Raw genomic sequence first — 23,841 nt, forward strand, 5'->3', positions numbered from 1 at the left:
CCTACTTTCTACACCTGGTTCGTACTGGACTTTTGACCACAACTTCTCTTTTTCGCCTTGCACCTGATGTTTATTAAATTCTGCACAGTTATTTTCGTCAGAACTCAGTTTCGACATCTGGCAGCTGCAAAACTGGCACAAACAAGTGTCACTGAATTCTAGTTATCTTTTGATACAGAGAGGCCCTTTTGATTTCTTGGTCCATCAATTCTGCTTGACCTATCTTTTCCAAAATGCCTCAGGCTGCATAATTTTTCTACAGTTTCCTCACACACTTAGATTTCTGAGGGAGAGGAAGATGGGAGTTAGGGTTGAGGGGGGGGGGGGGGGGAAAGATGGGAAGGGATAGGGGGCACAAAGAGGGAGGGTTATGTGATATAAATGTTATCTCCCTCTTCTGTATAAGATGATAATGTAATATCAAGAATGTTTTGATGAGAAGAGAAAGATGTTTTGATATGTTTTGAGGTCTTCAAAATCCTGAGTGGTGTAGAACAAGTAGAAGTGAATCCATTTTTTACTCTTTCAAAAAGTACAAAGACTAGGGGACACTTAATGAAGTTACATGGAAGTACTTTTAAAACAAATAGGATGACATGTATTTTTTCACTCAATGAATAGTTAAGCTCTGGAACTCTTTGCTGGACGTAGTAGTAACAGCGGTTTCTTAGCACATCTGGGTTTAAATAAGGGTTGGACAAATTCCTGGAGGAAAAGTCCATAGTCTGCTATGGGGAAGCCACTACTTGCCGTGGGATTGGTAATATGGGATGTTGCTACTCTTTAGGTTTCTGCCAGGTACTTGTGACCTGGATTGGCCACTGTTGGAAACAAGATGCTGGGCTAGATGGACCATTGGTCTGACCCAGTATTACTATGCTTCTGTGCTGTTTAAGAGTCCAGGGTAGTCCTGCTAGTCTTGTGGTCTCCATCCATGCTGATTACACATTGCTCTTATCTGGCCTGTACAAGCTTGGGAAGCCTAGTAGAATCAAGTCAGATTGAGCATCTGCAAAATACCACAGTCCTTGCTATATAAGGTCTCTTATTATTCCATATAAAGGTAAATAGTTGGTCCTGTAATCCATTTAAGGCCCAGTGAGGCAGTGCCAGTGGCAGAAGTTATCAGCTTAGGCAGAACGTTCACTTGTATCATGCTACCCTACCAAGCAATGATAATTGTCAAGTTTTCTTAGACCTCTAGATACCTCCTCTATTGGAACAGGGCAGGTTATATGGCCTCATACAGCACTGTCAATGAACTAGTTAGATTAACTCCCAAGCACCTGAATGGATTCCCTAACCCATCTAAATGGAATATTCTCATTGAGCTGCTGTTAAAGCTTCTGCAACAGGCTAACATTAAGAGCTTCTGCCTTAAACAGAATCAACTTAAAATCTGATACCTCAGAGTGATCCACCCTCAATTGAAACAAGTTAGGCAGAGTTACAGTCAGGAATGTCAACATCAGTATGACATTGACAACAAAAGCACTTCTTTGTGCTCTCTATTCTTCATCTTCACCCTACCTAATTGTGGGATTGTCTCGAATTGTTTGTACTATCAGCACAATAATTAAAGCAAACAGCAGGGTGGAGAGGGGGCAACTCTTCCTAGTTCCCATTCCCAAGGAAAATATATAGGAATTGCCTCCATTTATGGGCACACATCCTTTAATATGTTTGTATAATTTTCTCAGTCACTTTTCCCAGAACACAATGCAGGAAATCTAGTGGAGCCTCTCAAATGCCTTCTCTGCCTCAGATAGCAGGAAGGCTGGCTGCTCCTGCACTCTAGAAATATGAATCAATTATAGGGAATAGCATACATGTGGAGGAGTGGCCTAGTGGTTAGGGTGGTGGACTTTGGTCCTGAGGAACTGAGTTCGATTCCCACTTCAGGCACAAGCAGCTCCTTGTGACTCTGGGCAAGTCACTTAACCCTCCATTGCCCCATTTAAGCCGCATTGAGCCTGCCATGAGTGGGAAAGCGCGGGGTACAAATGTAACAAAAAAAAATACATGCCTATTATTGCCAGAATAGCATACATGCTATTATTAATAGCATTAATGCTACTAATAATAGGCATGTATGCTATTAATAATAATAGCTGTAATTCTATTAATAATAGGCATGTATGCTATTAATAGCATACATGCCTCATATTGCCAGAAACCCAGCCTGATCTAGATGAACCAGGTACGGGATTGTGATGCTTAGATGCATGGCCAAAATCTTTGCCAATATATTCACATCCAGATTTAAGAGCGAGAGAGAGTGGATTATCAGTCTTATCACCCTATCTTTTCCTCCTTTGGAAATCACTGTGATCCAAGCTTCTAGAATAGAAGGAGGCAAGTTCTCTCCAGTTACTATTTCATTATACATATAGCTAAATACAAATCCAAAAGTGTACCAAAACTTTATAGAATTTCAGTGGTCAATCTGTTCACCCATAGATAGATTCTCCCTGAACACTACTTTTAAACCTGTTGTTTGATGCTTTTCCGTCAATTTGGATATTCTCTCCCTGAGTGACTGTGATTACTTTTTTAACATGCTTTTCTACTACGAGATGCATAATATTTTATATAATATAAAGAAGTCAATAGAGTTATTGACCCCTTAGGGGAGCCCTCTGGATAAGAAACTGATGGGCTGGAATGGAATTGAGTACAGCATAGGATTTTTGTGAGGGCAGTAAAATCTTTGTTGCCCTTGTTAATGTTATCGAATGTTATGTTTTCTACAGTTTGTATTGTGTGCTCTATCTTTATAATTCTGATACAATAAATAAAAGTTTAAAAATTAAAAAACAAAAACGAACTTTTGCTAAGTGCACACCTAACATACAATCATGTAAATTCATTCCAAAAGACCTCTTACCCCCTACAATCCACTGCTTCCTTACCAATCCAACTACGTAAATCATTCTCCCTAATCACCTTTTCATTGCAGCATCCAGTATACTTCATCATTTATACTATTTCCAGATTCCTAGCTCCAAAACACATATTTGTTGTAAATTTACTACTTTGTAGCTTCATTGCGTGCCTCCTAGTCCTAATATTTTTGGAAAGAGTAAACAAGCGATCCATGTCTACCCATTCCACTCCACAAATTATTTTATAGACCTCTATCATATCTCCCCTCAGCCATCTGTTCTCCAAGCTGAAGAGCCCTAGCTGCTTTAGCCTTAGTAGCCTAGTGGTTAGTGCAGTGGACTTTGATCCTGGGGAACTGAGTTCAATTCCCACTGCAGCTCCTTGTGACTCTGGTCAAGTCACTTAACCCTCCATTGCCCCTGGTACAAAATAAGTACCTGAATATATGTAAACCGCTTTGAATGTAGTTGCAAAAACCTCAGAAAGGCAGTATATCAAGTCCCATCCCCTTTATCATTTTCATTGCCCTTTTCTGTACCTTTTCTAATTCCACTTATCTTTTTTGAGATGCAGTGACCAGAATTGCACACAATATTTGAGGTGCGGTCATACTATGGAACAATAGAAAGGCATTATATCATCCTCATTTTTGTTTTCCGTTCCTTCCTAATACCTAACATTCTATTTGCTTTCTTAGCCATTGCCGCACACTGAGCAGAGGGTTTCAACTTATAATCAACGTTGATGCCTAGATCCTTTTCCTGGTCGGTGACTCTTTATTTGGAACCTTGCATTACAAAACTATAGTTTGGGTTCCTCTTTCTCACATCCATCACTTTGCACTTGCTCACATTAAACGTCATCTGCCATTTGGATTCCAAGTCTCCCTGTCTTGAAAGGTCTTCTTATAATTTTTCACAATCCTCTTGCGATTTAACAACTTTGAATAACTTTGTGTCGTCAGGAAATTTAATTACCTCACTAGTTATTCCCATCTCTACATCATTTATAAATATGTTAGAAAGCAGCGGTCCCAGCACAGACCCTTGAGGAACCCCACTATCTACCCTTCTCAGAGGTTTTGACATTGGTGGGGGGGGGGTGGGCAGACTTATAAAATAGGCGCCGATTGGTGTTAGCTATACAGCAGTGCCTATGTTGTTTTCAGGTGCATTGGCTGTGGCGGGCAATGATTAATACAGGCTGTCTCTGTTGCCTTTTGCCCACAAGGAAACAGTAAGTTACATCAGGAGGAGGACACAGGAGAGGTCCCCGGACTGGCCAGAGCAGGCAACCTGTCTTCTTAACTACGAGTAAAAATATTCAAATTGTGACCATCACCTTAGGACCAGCACAAACATTCCTTCCACTGCTAGACACTTTAAATCATATGGGCTTTTGTTTGTATGGTGACTGTTCAGGATGTGGAGACCACTAGTACTGAGCATTTTTATTTTGGGTGACAAGGGCCACCAAAGGCGACCCTTGTCCCAGAGTCTACTTTCAAATTGGGCCAGACACTTTTTGAAATATCAAAAAACCATACAAAATGACACCCAAAACCTATACTTAAAACTTACAACACCATAAGAGCCCTAACCTACCTATGAAAAAACGGTGCTACAAATATTACAGCGGGCCGTAGAGCAGTGTTTCTCTAGGTGGTCCTGGAGTACCCCCTTGCCATTCAAGTTTTCAAGCTGTCCCCAATGAATTTGCATGTAATGGAGGCAGTATATGTAAATCAATTTCTTGCATATTTATAGTGGATATCCTGAAAACCTGACTGGCAGTGGGATACTCCAGACCAACTTGGGAAATGCTGCCCTAGAACACCAAACTTACCACATTGTAACAGCCCTAACCCACCTTTGAAAAGACAGTGCTATATATATTACACTGGATTCTAGAGCACCAGTAAACCTATTATTGGGAAACTGGAACAAGCTGCACTGTTACATATTCCTACACAGACACTACATATTAGCAGAATCCTTCATCTCAATCTCACATGCAGAACATGTACAGTCCCTCATCTAATACAGAATAGGGAGCCACAGAAAAAACAAACCATACAGACAAAAGTTGAAATGGAGACCCCATCCTCTCTGCCCAAGAAAGCCAGACTCAGTACAATACTGGTGAAAGAGAAACAGAAATGCATTTTCTCCTGTACTTTGCAAAATAAAAATAGAAAAAAAATGTACATTTTACAAAGCAGGTACATCTCAGTCCTTACAAAGTATTACATAAAAATACCTTTTTTTTTCTTTTCTACCTTTGTTGTCTGGGAATTTAATTTTCTAATTGGGCTGGTCCCCATCTTTTTTTCCACATTCCATGAGTCAGTCTTCCAAATTCTTTTCTAGGTTGGCCTTTCCATTTCTTCCCTTTCCTCTTGTCGTCTTCCTTTCCTTCTCTACATCTGTCTGGCATTGATGTTTAATTTTATGTCCCTACTGTCAAATAGCTGTGTACCTCTGTATTTTTTTTCCTGAACAGCTGACTTAGAACGTAAGAACATAAAAGTAGCTATACTGGGTCAGACCAATGGTCCATGTAGCCCAGTATTCTGTTTCCAACAGTGGCCAAGCCAGGCCACAAGTACCTGGCAGAAAACCAAATTGTTGCAACATTCCATACTACAAATCCCAGGGCAAGCACTTACTTCTTCATGTCTGCTATGACTTTCCTGCAGGAACCTGTCCAAACCTTTTTTAAACCCTGATACTCTAACTGCTGTTACCAGTGGAATTCCTAGGGGGGGGCGGAGGGTGCGGTCCGCCCCGAGTGCACGCCACTGGGGGGGTGCCACGCGCCTGCCTGCTCCGCTCATTCCGTGCTCCCTCTGCCCCGGAACAGGTTACTTCCTGTTCCAGGGCAGAGGGAGCATGGAACGAGCGAAGCCGACAGGCGCGCGGCACCCCCCCCCCAGCAGGTATAAATGCACCCGGGGGGGGGGTCATTTCACCATGGGGGGGTGCTGCACCCGGGGGGGTGGGAGCATCGGCGATCCGCCCCGGGTGTCAGCCGCCCTAGGAACGCCACTGGCTGTTACCACATCCTCCGGCAAAGAGTTCTAGAGCAGGTGTTATAAAGATGGAATATATTGAATTTAAATGGAAGTAAAATTAAATTAAACTCTCCTTTCATTGGGGCACATGGAACCACATCTTCACTTCATCTGTTTTGTAGAAGTTTACATTTTAGATACACAAATGGATTATTCTGTTTTGAGGCATGAGGGACAAGTGGTTTTATAAGTCAAAAATAAATATTTTGTTTCATGCAGATTTCTTCTGTTTAAGCATAATGTGCTATAAGCCCCTAATGCAGTCCTTGGTTTTCTCATATTTTATTTTTGTTACATTTGTACCCCGCACTTTCCCACTCATGGCAGCGGCTTACATATTTTATACAGGTACTTATTTGTACCTGGGGCAATGGAGGGTTAAGTGACTTGCCCAGAGTCACAAGGAGCTGCCTGTGCCTGAAGTGGGAATTGAACTCCGTTCCTCAGTTCCCCAGGACCAAAGTTCACCACCCTAACCACTAGGCCACTCCTCCACTCCTTGTCCAATATTCCTATGGAATATTTTGTTCTTATGATGACATACTGTGCCAAAACTCAAATCTCTTCTATCTGGTCAATAATAAAAGGAGTTCATTGTGAACACTATCCACCCTAAGAGATTGTTTTGTAGCTGTACATGAGGAATTGTGATATTGAATAAATAAGTATGTGCTTGTGTCCCTCTAGTCATGCATCCAAAGTTTAAATAACCATTTCAAGAAAGCCAGTTAACGTTTAACTTATTAGTTGAACTTAACCAAAGAAGCATGATATGGTCGCATTTTCACTATGGTAATACTAGAGCCCAAACTAAGGAACAAGTTATTTTGAGTTAGTCTTCACTGGACCAAACTTTCTTTCCTTGTGCCATCACCATAGAATTCAGTTATATCATGGGAGCAAGTACATGGATATGTCTGAAACATTTGACAAAGTTGAGATTAGCATATATACCCAACTGGGCATTTAAAAGTATGTTCTTTAATGATGTCGCATGTTCAGAAATCATAGCCATAAGTACAGACAGTTATTCAAATATTATAACATGCATACACCAGAACAGGCATTCATACACACATTGCAAAAGTAAACAACAACTTCTGTAGAGTACATCCAAAACTTAAAAATTTATTTTCTCATTTCCATCTTCCAAAATTCTAGACAGTAGATTTACAGATCAGCAGGACCCAAAGCAGCCCAAAACAAGTGAAGTCAGAAACAATAGTTTATACCTAATTGATGAACCGTCTTTAGGATTCAACTTTGGGTTTAAAAAGCAAAACCATGTGCATGTAAGGACTGAATAAACAAATTAAAACAAAGTTTAAACCAAATGCCCTTAATATGTAATACTTAGTAGCAATAATGAAACAATGATGGAATATTCAGTAGTAAGCAGCCTGAGCCAACAGATATATATTCCACTGAACATAATTAACTTTGTATGAACTTGGCGGCTAATAGTGTGCTGAACTGGACAACGTTGGCACATTTAGATTGACTGGACAGAACTTCTGCATGAAGGATGCCCTTCCCGCTTATTATTCAACTAGCCGTTGAGCCCGTAAAAACGAGCTAGTAAAGGAAGGGGGGGGGGGGTTTGAAAGGCCCCCCCCCCCGGCTAGGTCGCTGCCGCCCCTCCCCCCCAGAGTCCCCTCCGCCACCCCTCCACCCGGGCCGGGTACCTGGCTTCACTATTCAAACCGCCGGTACGCAGCACACAGCTCATCTGAGCTGCCGTCAGCCTTCCTTCTTCTCTGCGTGTGTTCCGCCCTCGTGTGACGTAACGTCGGCGAGGGCGGGACACAGGCAGGTATGGAAGGCCAACGGCAGCTCAGATGAGCTGTATGCTGCGTTCCGGCGGTTTGAATAGTGAAGCCAGGTACCCGGGCCGGGTGGAGGGTGGGTGGCGTCGGCGACTCCGGGTGGGTGGGGAGAGCGGTAGCGGCAACCCTGGGGGGGGGGGAGCGGTGGCGACGGCGGTTCCCTCACTCGCAGGTACACAGGTTCCCTCTCTGTCACGCCCCCGTCATCACGTATTGACGCGGGGGCGGGACAGAGAGGGTCTCTACTGCACATTTGCGAGTGAGTACGCCTCTTGCCATTTATATGTTTGATACCTCTCTGTGAAATAGTAGTAATATAAAAAGCAGGTGCATTTTTATAATACTAGTAAGAAAGGCCCGTTTCTGAGGCCAATGAAACAGGCGCTAGGCAAGGCGCTTTCATTACCATCCCCCTCCCCTTGTTGCTGGACTTACCCTCCATGCTTGAGGGTGGTCGTGGGCGCCTCACCTCGCGGCGCCCCGCCCCGAGACGTAGAGAGTGGCTGACTGGCTCCCTCACTGCGTGTGACCTATAGCCTGCCTGCCTCACACTCCCTCCATTCGTCCTCACGTAGATCGATGTATGCCCCGCCCTCGCGTCAAACATGATGACGTCGAGGGCGCAGCGATGCGATTGGTGAAGTGTCATTGGTCCACCCTCGACGTCATCACGTTTGACGCGAGGGCGGGGCAAATAGTAATGGGGATAAATTCCGATCTCTGCCACCTCACAAACCGGAAGTTGCAGCTTCATTAGAACGTTGAGGTAGCGAATTATGTGCGGAAGGGGCGTGGCTGCGGGGGCGGGTCTATCAGTGACAGTGAGTGGTGCCTGAGTGACAGTGAGTGGTGACAGCCTAAGTGCAGGGCTCCAGTGTTTCCCTGCCACAGAGTGAGCTTCAGAATGTTTGAGGTGAGAATTATTTATATAGATACCACTGCAATGCAGAAAACAAAAGGAGCAAGTTCCCATATGCCATCTTTTTCTTTTGATGTACAGTGGGGGAAATAAGTATTTGATCCCTTGCTGATTTTGTAAGTGTGCCCACTGACAAAGACATGAGCAGCCCATAATTGAAGGGTAGGTTATTGGTAACAGTGAGAGATAGCACATCACAAATTAAATCCGGAAAATCACATTGTGGAAAGTATATGAATTTATTTGCATTCTGCAGAGGGAAATAAGTATTTGATCCCCCACCAACCAGTAAGAGATCTGGCCCCTACAGACCAGGTAGATGCTCCAAATCAACTCGTTACCTGCATGACAGACAGCTGTCGGCAATGGTCACCTGTATGAAAGACACCTGTCCACAGACTCAGTGAATCAGTCAGACTCTAACCTCTACAAAATGGCCAAGAGCAAGGAGCTGTCTAAGGATGTCAGGGACAAGATCATACACCTGCACAAGGCTGGAATGGGCTACAAAACCATCAGTAAGACGCTGGGCGAGAAGGAGACAACTGTTGGTGCCATAGTAAGAAAATGGAAGAAGTACAAAATGACTGTCAATCGACAAAGATCTGGGGCTCCACGCAAAATCTCACCTCGTGGGGTATCCTTGATCATGAGGAAGGTTAGAAATCAGCCTACAACTACAAGGGGGGAACTTGTCAATGATCTCAAGGCAGCTGGGACCACTGTCACCACGAAAACCATTGGTAACACATTACGACATAACGGATTGCAATCCTGCAGTGCCCGCAAGGTCCCCCTGCTCCGGAAGGCACATGTGACGGCCCGTCTGAAGTTTGCCAGTGAACACCTGGATGATGCCGAGAGTGATTGGGAGAAGGTGCTGTGGTCAGATGAGACAAAAATTGAGCTCTTTGGCATGAACTCAACTCGCCGTGTTTGGAGGAAGAGAAATGCTGCCTATGACCCAAAGAACACCGTCCCCACTGTCAAGCATGGAGGTGGAAATGTTATGTTTTGGGGGTGTTTCTCTGCTAAGGGCACAGGACTACTTCACCGCATCAATGGGAGAATGGATGGGGCCATGTACCGTACAATTCTGAGTGACAACCTCCTTCCCTCCGCCAGGGCCTTAAAAATGGGTCATGGCTGGGTCTTCCAGCACGACAATGACCCAAAACATACAGCCAAGGCAACAAAGGAGTGGCTCAGGAAGAAGCACATTAGGGTCATGGAGTGGCCTAGCCAGTCACCAGACCTTAATCCCATTGAAAACTTATGGAGGGAGCTGAAGCTGCGAGTTGCCAAGCGACAGCCCAGAACTCTTAATGATTTAGAGATGATCTGCAAAGAGGAGTGGACCAAAATTCCTCCTGACATGTGTGCAAACCTCATCATCAACTACAGAAGACGTCTGACCGCTGTGCTTGCCAACAAGGGTTTTGCCACCAAGTATTAGGTCTTGTTTGCCAGAGGGATTAAATACTTATTTCCCTCTGCAGAATGCAAATAAATTCATATACTTCCACAATGTGATTTTCCGGATTTAATTTGTGATGTGCTATCTCTCACTGTTACCAATAACCTACCCTTCAATTATGGGCTGCTCATGTCTTTGTCAGTGGGCACACTTACAAAATCAGCAAGGGATCAAATACTTATTTCCCCCACTGTAGGTACAGGAATAAAAGATATTAAATGCTCCCAGGTTTCAACCTAATTAATGTTTTTTTAAATTGTACTTTTAAATAGTAAGCCTGATTGTTAAGCACCAGAAAATATCTATGCATGAATGCAGAGTCCCTATAACTAGCCCCTCCAAATGGCATGATTTACAATTTAGAACAAAGTAGTACTCTAACTGATGAAACCAATACTTCCTCTGTATACATCCCTATGCTGCACAAGCTGGCATGCTTAAAAATATAAGTAAGAAGATCAAATAAAAATGCTACCAACAATAAAAAAACAACATGGATAGAGCAGTTCCTATATTTGCTTGCTTTGTTTTGGGTAAATGAGGATAACGGTTGTGCAGAGGAAATGGAAGAAGACAATACATACATAATGGCTTTCAACGTTTTTACTTCAACCTCCTTGTTCGTGCCGCTGCCTCCCAACTTGGCTGTAACAAAAATGAAGCCATGTGCTGGGCCATAGCCTCTGCATACCACTGGTGCCTCTGCCGCTTTCCTTCCTCCGCTCCCTCCCAAACAGGAATTTACATCATGGCCCAGCGCATGGCTTAATTTTGTTGCAGCCAAGTCAACTGGGGAGGCAACGGCTTTAGTGACCCAGTCAGTGAGGGGCAGGGAAGGGAAGCTTACAGTTCCTCCAGGCTGCTGCGGACTCAAAAGGCAGAGGCTGGGAGGAAAAGACAAGTTAGTAGTATGAGGAACCTTTGGGGTATAGGCACCCTGCGCCCCCCCCCCCCCCCAGCTACACCACTGACCCTTCTCCATTGAGAATACTGACCATTTAACCCTACTCTGTTTTCTATCTTTTAACTAGTTTTTAATCCACAATAGAACACTATCTCCTATCCCATGACTCTCCAATTTCCTCTGGAGTCTTTCATGAGGTACTTTGTCAAACGCCTTTTGAAAATCCAGATACACCATATCGACCGGCTCACCTTTATCCATGTTTGTTCACCCCTTCAAAGAAATGTAATAGATTGGTGAGGCAAGATATCTCTTCAGTACATCCATGTTGGCTTTGTCTCATTAATCCATGCTTTAGAATATGCTCTGTTATTTTGTTCTTTATAATAGTCTCTACCATTTTGCCCAGCACCGACGTCAGGCTCACCGGTCTATAATTTTCTGAATCCCCTCTGGAACCTTTTTTAAATATTGGCGTTACATTTGCCACCCTCCAATCTTCTGGCACCATACTTGATTTTAAAGATAAATTACAAATTACTACTACTACTTCTACTTATCATTTGTTTTCAATTCTGTCAGTATTCTGAGATGAATACTATCCAGTTCAGGCGATATGCTACTCTTCAATTTGTTAAATTGTGCCATTACAGACTCTAGGTTTATAGAGATTTCATTCTCTTTCTCTGACTCGTCAACTTTGAATACCATTTCTGGCACCAGTATCTTTCCCAAATCTTCCTCAGTAAAGACCGAAGCAAAGAATCCATTTAATCTTTCTGCTATGGCTTTGTCTTCCCTGAGTCCCCTTTTACTCCTCTAACCTGTCCCTCAGGTACTTTAGGTGCTAACCCATGGAGCACCTTGAAAATGACAAAATTTTAAATGTCACTCTGTAACTAATGTGCAAGTAATGTACTGCAAGAGTGGGCGACACATTTTCAGTTTTCTTTAATTATCTTTCTTAAGAAAACTAGTGAATATTTAATAGAGGTATGCTTCTGTGCTTTTAAGAATATGAAGCTGGCCCTGATTCCACTCCTCCCAGAAAGTGTTAAGAGATAGTTGAGACTTCTTCCTGAGGAATCAAGGCATTTACATTGTCTCAGGCATAGCAATAGTCTCGAACATCCAAGGCTTTTAAGGGTTGCCAAGCCCCCCCCCCCCCCCCACACACACTCTTTTTGGGGAGGTTAGGTAGTAATTGTCTTTGCTGTAAAAAGGTTGGGTGGCACTGACCTATTGGTAATTACCTTACTATGTAAAGCAAAGACCAGATGAAATTTTGCAACATAGAAAAACACAAAAAATTGTTTATTTACATTTCCTTTTTATTCTGTTTAGGTGTCCCTGTGGTTTCCGGCACAGACTTGCCCATCTCCTGCCTTACGGAGGCCCAAGAATTCTCCAACAAATATGGCTTCCCTATCATATTCAAGGCTGCATATGGTGGTGGCGGTAGAGGAATGCGAGTGGTACGCAGTTATGAGGTCAGTGCTAATGATTTTGACAAATAAGATGACCTTTTGGTTTTCACATCCTTGAAAAGTATGTAAAAATTAGGACATTTCCCTCTTGAAATGTTTGTTGGTTAGGTTTAGTAGTTTAGTGTCAGCCGCTCAGGAGTGCAGAATGATCTTGCTTACTGACAAGACAGCCTGGGAGCCAGTGAGACTGTGCATTCCAGAAAGTTAATCAAGACTATTCAAATGAGTTTAGATGTGCTCAGGGCTAGTGTTTAGTGGGTGTGCAAACAGGGCAGCTGCCCTGGGCCCCGCAGCTCCAGGGGGCCCTCATTGTCCAGGATCTCCTTTTCCCTTTCTCCCCACCCCCAATCTGACATCTCCCTCTCCTTTCCCTTCCCCATCTACCTTACAATTCAATTCAATTCTTTATAGATGTTGCCATTACGTTAGTGATTCTGATAAACTGTCCATGCCAGCATTGGAGCTTTCCCTCTTCTGTGTTCCCCCGAAGTGGAAACAGGAATTTACGGCAGAGAGAAATGTCTGAGGCTGGTCAGAATCGCAAACCAGCAGCATCTTCATTGTGTCTCCTCTTGGTGAACGTTGGAATATTGGTCTTGCTCTCTTCCAGTCATTGTGCTGGACATCTTTGGGAGGGCATAAGATTTAATGATAAAATTTATTTTTTTGTAGTTCGGCATCAGAAGCAAAGAATGCCATCATCCAATGTGTTGAGCTGGCTCCTGTTAATGGCCTCTTGATGTTTCTAACAGTCTATGAGGCCACTGTACTAAACGAAGAAACAAACTGTGAAAAGAGCACTAGTACAGATTATTTGTGATACTGTATTCTATTTTCCATTTCAGCACACAAAGAAGACTTTACAAAAATTTTCAGCTTTTCAAATGGTATAATTTTATATGTAATTTTGGTTGTAAAATATTATTGAAGTTAATATTTAGAGAATTGCTGTGGTGCAAAACCATGCAAAGAAACTAAAAACACAAGTTAGGAGACTAGAACGAGCATGGAAAAAAATGAAATATGAATGCACACTTAACGCATGGAAACAAATGCAAAGAAAATACAAATACACAATAAGGCAAACCAAAAGAGCATACTTCAAAACCAAATAGGGCCAGATTACAAAGATGCGCATAAACTTTACCAACTTGTGAACAAACTATTAGATACCACTCTGGTTACCACAACCAGCACAGACACCCCATCAGCAGACAACCTTGCTAAATACTTCAATGAGAAAATTATAAAACTACGATCCATGCTACCACTTACTACCACCAATCACGAAAAATTCATTGACTGCCTGGACCCTATTCCCGATGAATACCCAGCAGACCGAACCTGGACAAATTTCGATCTTATGACCGACGAAACCGTCACCCAAGCAATCAACAGATTCACCAAATCCCACTGCAAACTGGATATGTGTCCCAACAACCTTATAAAACTCGCCCCCCCCAACGCTTCATAACAGACCTCGCGTCACACCTAAACTACATGTTACAACATGGTCTCTTCCCAAGGATAAAAGAAATATACTACTTACCCCTATACCCAAAGACTTAAAGAAAAAAAACAAATGACATAACCAACTACCGCCCGGTAGCATCCATCCCTCTGGCAGTCAAACTAATGGAAAGTATGGTAACCAAACAACTCACCGACTACTTAAACAAATTCTCAATACTACATGAATCACAGGATTTCGATCCAACCACAGCACCGAAACAATACTAATCACTTTCCTAACTAAATTCAAACAAACAATTGCAACCAGCAGTAGTGTACTTCTACTACAATTTGACATGTCCAGCGCGTTCGACATGGTTAACCACCAAATACTATTAAACATCTAGATTACTTCGGGATTGGAGGAAACGTACTAGATGGATCAATGGATTCCTAACCGCAAGAACATATCAAGTGATATCAAATTCAAATACATCATCACCATGGAAACCTGAATGCGGAGTACCCCAAGGATCACCACTCTCACCAACCCCTTTTTAACTTAATGATGACACCTTTAGCCAAATGCTATCCAACCAAGGTCTTAATCCTTACATCTACGCAGACAATGTTACAATATATATCCCGTTCAAACACGATCTAATTGAAATCACAAATGAAATCACACACAGCCTCCAAATAATGAATTCATGGGCGGATGAATTCCAACTAAAGCTCAACACAGAAAAAAACACAATGTCTCATTCTCTCCTCACAATACAACACGAACAACCCACCACCATAAACACCCCAGACTACACCCTTCCTGTTCAAACAGTTTGAAAATCCTCGGAGTTATAATTGACCAAAATCTCACACTTGAAAGCCATGCAAAAATACAGCAAAGAAAATGTTCCACTCAATGTGGAAACTCAAAGAATAAAGCCTTTCTTCCCTAGGAAATATTTCGTAGCCTGGTTCAGTGAATGGTACTAAGCCACCTAGACTATTCCAATGCCATCTATGCCGAATGCAAAGTACAAATCATTAAGAAACCCCAAACTGCTCAAAACACAGCAGCTAGACTCATATTTGGAAAAATGAAATACGAAAGCGCCAACCCCCTAAGAGAAAAACTACACTGGCTCCCACTAAAAGAACGAATTGCGTTCAAAGTTTGCACCCTGATCCACCAAAATCATTTACGGTGAAGCCCCCGATCTATATGACAGACCTCATAGACTTGCCAACTAGGAACACAAAAAATCGTCACGCACATTTTGAATCTCCACTACCCCAGCTGCAAAGGACTGAAATATAAATCCACATATGCATCCAGCTTCTCCTATATAAGCACGCAACTGTGGAACGCATTACCAATGGCCATAAAAACAATGCACAACCTAGCAATCTTCCGAAAACTACTGAAAACCAATCTGTTCAAAAAGGCATACCATAATGATCCATCCTAAATACTAGACAACTAGACTCTACATGAACTAAACAAAACCAAAAACTGCACACTAGACTGATAACTTATGAACTACTAATGAAATTGAAACAATACGCAGTACCACTTTATCTCATATACCGGAATTGAACTGTCTATAGTTGATTGTCTCTTATTTTATAATTCACTTTATCTTTTAGGAACTTCAATGCAATACCACTGTGTATTCTACTTTACCACTTATGTACCTAAATGCAATACCACTTGTATTTCTCTATCCAGAAATGGCGATCGCCATTATGGTACAATGTAAGCCATATTGAGCCTGCAAATTGGTGGGAAAATGTGGGATACAAATGCAACAAATAAATAAATTAACATTTAGTAAAACTGCTTGTGAAGTTTGCTCTGTATATCTAAAAATCACAAATGTTTCATATATCTACTGTAGTTTAATGTATCTCTCTTTATGCTACTAAAGAAAATACATGAGCTAAGTCCAAGTACATAATAAAAACCTGTGGGGTAAGCATAGAGAACATGGCTCATAGAACTTTTTCCATTCCCTCTACATGTGAATGTGTCTGTCTCTGTGTGTGTGTGGGGGGGATGTTTATAGGTGTATTTTCTCTTTGTGTGTCTGTAATGAGGAGAGAATTTGAGAGGGGATGACAATTTGAAAGGTACAATTCCTTAATCACTGTGGGGCAGATACAGCAAGCCTCGTGGTAGAGCCACATCTGTACTGCACAAAATACCGGGCATGCTGTAATCAATGAGTATGCAAATTACTGCCACATTAAAATCGCAACAATAATCCATAGCTCATTGCAAAATGTCACCTTTCCTGGCCGTGCCTGAGCAGTGATTGTGTCAGGCATTGACAGGAAAGGTGACATTTAAAAAAATTGTCACGGCAGTCTGCATTGGCCCAGAGTATCCTGTCAACTGACCCCTGACTTCCAACTAAAACACATCCTTGGAGATATGATTGAGACATTTAAATATCTCCACGGCATAAATGTACAGGAGGCAGGTCTCTTTCAACTAAATGGAAGCTCTGGAATGAGAGGCATAAGATGAAGTTGAAGGGGAGTAGACTCAAAAATAATCTATGGAAATACCTCTTTACGGAAAGTGTGGTGGATGTGTGGAACAACCTCCAGGTGCAGTTGGTGGAGACAGGGACTGTATATTGATTCAAGAAAGCATGGGACAGGCATGTGGGATCTCTTATGGGGAGGAAGAGAGAATGGATCATATGACCCATCCAGTCTGCCTATCCATATGGCCTTTATCTGCCATAAATTTTTCTCTGTTTCTATGTTGTGTCTAGTAAACCCTTCCACCCATCCCTCTCCTTTCTAACCTGACCTCAACTGTAAATAATTCCCAACTTTCTTGTAGTGTCTAGTGCACTCCCTGACCTGAATCAAAACTAATCCAAACATTTTTAAAAAAACCCTTTCCCTGGTGTCTAGTGCACCCCCCCCCCCCCCACAATTTCCCTGACTCCTCCCCCAGGCCTTCCAACTTCCACAAGTCCCCCAAGTTCATTGGAGACAGGAGCAATGCCCACTTGCTCCTGATTCTGGTGCCACCACTCTGAGTGGTTTCTGATCTTGAAACAAAATGTAATATTAACAAAGAGCATAACACAGAAGTTTTTAAATTATTACTTCATTTATTTCTAGAACAAAACTATCCCATATCGCCCATTTGAAATAAAATAATTGCCCCCTAAACTTAACTGTTGCACCACCTTTAACAGCAGTATTTCCATCAGATTTTTCTGTGATTTGATATTAGTCTTTCACATCACTATGGAGGAACCTTAGCACACTTTTGTTTGCAGAACTGCTTTAATTCAGACACATGGTTTTTGTGCATGTGCTGGTCGTTTCAGGACCTGCCACAGCATCTTTGTTGGGTTCAAGTCAAGACTTTGACTAGGCTAATCCATTTAGATGTAGACTTGCTTTGGCTCACAGACAGATGACTGGATATTAAGAATTCATTGTTCCTTCAATAATGGCAAATTTTCCACAACCTGAGGCAGCAAAGCATCCCGCTACCACCATCATGTTTAACTGCTGATATGATGCTCCTGTTGTGGAATGTTATATTTGCTTTATGCCAGATATAATGCGACTAGTGTTATCTAAAATGTTCCACTTTTGACTTTTTGTCTATAGAACATTATCCCAAACAATTATGGATCATCCAGGTGTGTGTTTGCAAATGTGAAACAAGCATTGATGTTACTCTTGGATAGTGGTGGTTTCTGCCTTGCTACTCTCCAATTAATCCCATATTTGCCCAGTCTTTCTTATTGTGGCATCATGAGCACTCGACCTTAACTGAGGCAAGAGAGGCCTGCATTTTTGGATATTCTGCTGGGATGTTTGTGACTTCCTAGATAAGTTGTCACTGCACCCTTGGCGTTATTTGGCAAGCTGGCCACCTCCTGGGAAGATTCACCACTGTTCTAAGTCTTCTCAGTTTGGAGGTAGTGACTCTCATTGTGCTTTGGTATACAATAAAATTCTTATGGGAAGAAAAAAATGACTTTATAATCCTTTCCAGACAGATATTTCTTTTTTTTTTTTTTAATCATTTATTTTTCTTTATTGAAAAAAGGAGTAACAGCAATAACAGACACATCAAACATTAACAAAAGTCATTTGTTTACGGGGGGAAGCTCCAGCTTATATGGTTCAGCCTGATTGACCCCCTTCCAGGAATTCCAAAAAGCCTTCTCGTACCTATCTCAATCTCCACTATCCTAGATGCATGAATCTAGATACAAATTGCTCTTCTCCTCCTTTTGCTTTGTGAGTCCTCATTACTGGAATGCTCTGCCATCTACATTAAAGGAGACTACCGACTACAATCTGTTCAAGCAAGTCCCTAAGACCTATCTATGTATAAATCATACTCCTCTGTTGTTAATTTCTCTACTGGCCCTTGTTTTACCTCCTGTTGTTTGCTCCCCTCCCAAGATGTTTCTTATTCTCTGTTCTGACCTTGAATTTGTATGATGTTCTTTTCATAAATGTTGATAGCCACATAGAGCCCGCCATGGTGGGAATCTGTGGGATATAAATGTTGTAAATAAATAAAATAAAAATTCAGCCAACCCCCCCCCCCCCCCCCGATCAAATGTCTCAATAACTCATATCATCCCCTCATCCCCAAAGAAAAACTCTTTACTGCAAAACATAATTAACTAGTAAATTAGGCCCGTTCCTGACACAAATGAAACGGGCGCTAGCAAGGTTTTCCTCAGGAGGTGTATGTTTCAGAGAGTGTGTGTGAGAGTGAGTATGTGAGAGAGAGAGAGTGAATGTGCGAGTGTCTGTGTGTGACAGAGAGAGAGTGAGTCTGGGTGCAAGCATGTCAGAATGAGAGTGTGTGTGTTTGAATGAGAGTGTGTGCGAGTCGTATGTGAGATACACTGTGTGTGAGAGAGAGAGTGTGAGAGAGTATGTGTGCGATACACAGACTCTCTGTGAGACCAAGAGAGTGTGTGAGTGTGATTCTGTGACACATAGAGGCATATTTTCAAAGCACTTTGGGAGGCTAAGTTCCATAGGTTTCTATGGAACTTTGGGAGGCTAAGTGCTTTGAAAATGAGCCTCATAGAGAGTGAATGTGATACAGTGTGAGACATAGTGTGAGAGACTGTGTGAGAGTGAGAGAGAGAAAGACACTGACTGTGAGCTAGAGAGTGTGTGTGTGACAGAGGTACCTCCCCCCCTCCATCTGTGGTGTGGGGACCCCTCCCCCTCCCTTCTGGTCTCAGGATCCCCTCCCCTCTGGTCTCAGGATCCCCTCGCCCCCTGTCAGGTCTCAGGACCCCCTCCCCCTTCCCCCTTCCCCCTCTGTGTTCCCCTCGCCTCTGGTCTCAGGACCCCCTCCTCCCCCTCTGCGTGGTTGGCAGCACCATACGAGTGTGTGTGTGTGTGTGTGTGAGAGAGAGAGAGAGTGAGACTGGGTGGGAGTGTGTCTGTGAGAGAGAGAGTGTGTGTGATTGTCCTCTATCCCCTGCGCCCCTCCAGGCACCCAGTGAGTCTCCTCTGTTCCCTGCCCCCCCTGCAGCCACCCAGTGATTCTCATCTCCCCTGCCCCCCCTCCAGCCACCCAACGATTCTCCTGTTTCCCCTGCCCCCCCCCAGCCACCCAGTGATTCTCCTCTCTCCACTGCCCCCCTCGAGCCACGTTGACTTCTACAAGCTACTTAGAAGTTGACACCAATAATTTGCATCCTTTACTCTGCTCGCCCCTTAAACAGTCTTGGCTTTCTTTCACCATTGTTGAATTCTCTTTATTGGGATTTCCTATATGTCCTGATTCAATAGTATTTCCCCCCCCCCCCCCCCCATTATAGTTTCAAAGCTGCTCTATCTCCTTTCAAATGTTAGTGCTAGCAGCCTGGTTCTATCCCTGTTAAGATGGAGCCCATCCTTTTGGAATAGGCTCCTCCTTTCCCAGAATGTTGCCCAGTTCCTAAGAAATCAAAATCGTGTCCCTGCACCATTGTCTCAAACATATATTGAGACTTTGGAGCTCTGTATGCATCTTGGGTCCTGCGCGTGGAACCTGGAGTATTTCCGAAAATGCTACCTAAGAGCCTAAATTTGGCTTCTAGAACCACCCTCCCACATTTTGCTATGTCATTGGTACCCACATGTACCATGACATTTGCCTCCTCCCCAGCACTATCTAAAATCCTATCAAGGTGACACGTGAGGTCCACCACATTGTACCAGGCGGGTAAGTTATGAGATGATCCTCATGTCCACCAGCCACCCAGCTATCTACATGCCTAATGATTGAATCACCATCTACAACAGTTGTCCTAATTCTTTCCTCCTGGGCAGAAGCTACTGGGGACACATCCCTCGGTGTAAGAGGATCTTGCATTCTTTGGTGGGTGGGTCCTGGCTACAGGATTATTTATTCACCAGGGTGATGCTCTCCTTTTAGGAGACCTCCCTTCTGTAAGGCAGCACAGGGGCTGCCAGACTGGAGGTGGGACTTCTCTGCAGTGTTGGTCTCCTCTATTTACTGAATATTGTAGAGTCTATAAGAAGGCTATAAAGCCGTAATATTAATAGTTAGGGCAGGTGAGGCAATAGGGTTTCTACTAAAATGAAAAGAATTGCGTGTTCCCTCTAAATGATTAATTACTCTGATCTCGTATCTTCTCAGACTGTTTTACACAGTACTAACAAGCTCCATAATCAAAAGGACACCCAGGATTCAGTGGATATGAGAACATCCTTACTAATAAACTATGTTCTCATATCCACTGAATTCTTACTAATAAACTAAGGCAGTACAGGTAATTAGGCATTCATATCTGGAACATGTTGGAACAGCGCTCCACGACACATAGCAAGTGCAGTCAGTCATCTCTCTTCTGCCCCCATACCCTAGCAGACTGCCTTTTTATACATTTCTTGTACCATTCATTCCTATGGACACTCACTTTCTCACTGGCCATCTTTGTATCTTATCAGCCAGTGCCTTCTAAAAGTCAACATCTTAGATTGCAATGATTCAACATGTTCCCAGGTTCATATTATCAGTTGATAGCATTGATTCTTATATGCTTCCAAGTTCCCTCCCCCCCCCCCCCCCCCCCCCCCACGGATGTTCTTGCCCTACTTGCATTTGACCCACTACTATCTGCTTTTAGCCAAAACATCCTTGCCCGTGACTTCTTGCTAGTGCCAGTCCAGCTATTGTTTATAGAGCAGATTCCCCCTCCCTCTGTGTGCTCTCAATTACCTCATTCAGCTTTCACTACAGTGAAATGTCTTATGATTTTTAGAGGCCTAGCTCTTAGCTCTAAGCCTGAGCCCTTGGCCTGTATTTCACTGAGCGCAAGTGACAGCATTTTTCTACAGTACCTCTGTCTCCCTCAGCTCCTCCAAGTCTGCTACTCTAGCCTCAAGAGAACGGACTTGTTCTCTGAGAGATAGGATCTCTTTTCATCGAGCACACAAATATAACCTCTCACCAACTGGGAGATACACAGACATGTGACACTGAATGTAAGAGACTGGATAGTAGCCCGCTTGCTGCTGGACTGCTGTGTGCATCTTATTGAGTTGTTTAAACTTAATGTACTAAGGATATTAATATAAAGAGCCTTAAGTTTGTATGGTATATTATGCGATTTATTTAGTGTTTCCTTCTTAGAAAATAATGAAGTGTAGTTAAAACTCTGTAATGAAAACTTCCCTCTTGTTATCCTAATTAGAATAATTTACTATAAATTAAGACAATAAATGAAGAGATGTGCCAGTGGTGGGCAAGATCGGTGGGTATGAAGACTGAACTAGGCCCTGCTGTGCCTTCTAGAGGCTATCTGTTAATGCTGTAGGCCAGCGATGGCGAACCTATGGCACGCAGAGCCCTCTCCTTTGGCATGCGCGCCGTCGGTCCGCTCCGCCCACTCTCCCTCCCTCCGAGTACCAGGCCGCCTGCCCTCACGCCCTCTTCAAAACCAACGAAGCACCAGGCCGCCCGCCCTCCCTCCCAGCACCTCCCAGCACCAGCACTCGCCCTCCCTCCCAGCACCTCCCAGCACCAGCACTCGCCCTCTCTCCCTCCCAGCACCTCCCAGTACCAGCGCTTGCCCTCCTCCTCCGAAATTGAAAAGGTGTCGGCAGCTGCAGCGAAACGCGGCATGGTCTTCGCTCGGCCCTCATGGGCGGGACCAGAGCTTGAGAGACAGAAGCAAAGCAAAGGCGCACCGAGCGAAGATCATGCCGCGTTTCGCTGCAGCTGCTGACGCCTTTTCAATTTCAGAGGAGGAGGGCGAGCGCTGGTACTGGGAGGTGCTGGGAGGGAGGGAGGGCGAGCGCTGGTGCTGGGAGGTGCTGGGAGGGAGGGTGAGCGCTGGTGCTGGGAGGGAGGGAGGTGCTGGGAGGGAGGGCGGGCGGCCTGGTGCTTCGTCGGTTTGGAAGAGGGAGGGAAGCAAGCCTGGTGCTGGGAGGGAGGCAGGCAGGCCTGGTGCTGGGTGCTGGATGGGAGGGAGGCCTGGTGCTGGGAGGAGGGAGGGAGGGAGGGCGAACGCTGGTGCTGGGAGGGAGGGCGGGTAGCCTGGTGCTTCGTCGGTTTGGAAGAGGGAGGGAAGCAGGCCTGGTGCTGGGAGGGAGGCAGGCAGGCCTGTGCTGGGTGCTACTGGGTGCTGGGAGGGAGGGAGGCAGGCCTGGTGCTGGGTGCTACTGGGTGCTGGATGAGAGGGAGGCCTGGTGTTGGGAGGAGGGAGGGCGAGTGCTGGGAGGGAGGGCGGGCGGCCTGGTGCTGGGAGGGAGGGCGGGCAGCCTGGTGCTTCGTCGGTTTGGAAGAGGGATGGAATCAGGCCTGGTGCTGGGAAGGGAGGGAGGGAGGCAGGCAGGCAGGCCTGGTGGTGCTGGGTGCTACTGGGTGCTGGGAGGGAGGCAGGCCTGGTACTGGGTGCTACTGGGTGCTGGATGGGAGGGAGGCCTGGTCCTGGGAGGGAGGGAGGCAGGCCTGGTGCTGGGTGCTAGGTGGCCTGATGCTGGGAGGGTGGCCTGGTGCTAGCTGGGTGGGTGGCCTGGTGCTGGGTGGGTGGGTGGGAGGGAGACCTGGTGCTGGGAGCTACTGGGTGCTGGGAGGGAGGGAGGCAGGCCTGGAGCTGGCTGCTACTGGGTGCTGGGTGGGAGGGAGGCCTGCCTGGTGCTGGGAGGGAGGGCGGGCAGGCAGGGGGGAGAGGAGGGTGGCTGGAGGGGAGAGGAGGGTGGCTGGACATCTGTGGCTGGAGGGGAAGGAGGGTGGCTGGACATGGATGGAGGGCAAGAAATGAAGAAGAAAGGAGGAAAGTAAAGAAAGAAATGGAAAGGAAGCCCTGGAAATGGAGTTAAGAGAGCAGCAGAATCAGAGACAACAAAGGTAGAAAAAATCATTTTATTTTCATTTTAGTGTTTGGAATATGTCCAATTTGAGAATTTACATCTGCTGTCTTATTTTGCACTGGGTATACTGGAGCTGTAACAGCTTAAAGAAATGATTTATAATGAAAAAAAATCATGTTATTTTTTTCTCCTATACTAGTATAATATTTTCAATGATGTCTGTTTATATGCGCCATGGCTGGTGTAAGGGGTGTGGCTATCATAGGGGTGGAGTCATATGTGGTGACTCCGCCCATAATGAGTACCGGCACTTTGCGATAAATAATTAGATTTTGGGTTGCTGTTTGGGCACTCGGTCTCTGAAAGGTTCGCCATCACTGCTGTAGGTTATGGCAGACAGTTCAAGTTTAAAACTATGGAGTGAAAGGTTTTACACTGTGGAAACTAGTTGTTAAAATTTACTTTTTTAAATTCA

The 23,841-nt window shown here is 44.3% G+C and overlaps 1 protein-coding gene across 4 annotated transcripts in view; it reads left to right on the forward strand.

The window, feature by feature from the left end:
• The window catches only part of PC (pyruvate carboxylase), a 1,188,093-nt gene that overhangs the window by 294,697 nt on the left and 869,555 nt on the right, over positions 1-23,841 (forward strand). For all 4 annotated transcript variants that reach the window (XM_030220280.1, XM_030220278.1, XM_030220277.1 and 1 more), the window contains one exon: positions 12,430-12,575. In XM_030220280.1, coding sequence (XP_030076140.1) covers positions 12,430-12,575 — 146 coding nt within the window. The remainder of the gene's footprint in view (positions 1-12,429; positions 12,576-23,841) is intronic.

Source organism: Microcaecilia unicolor, chromosome 11, assembly GCF_901765095.1.
Source record: "Microcaecilia unicolor chromosome 11, aMicUni1.1, whole genome shotgun sequence".
Taxonomy (NCBI): Eukaryota; Metazoa; Chordata; class Amphibia; order Gymnophiona; family Siphonopidae; genus Microcaecilia; species Microcaecilia unicolor.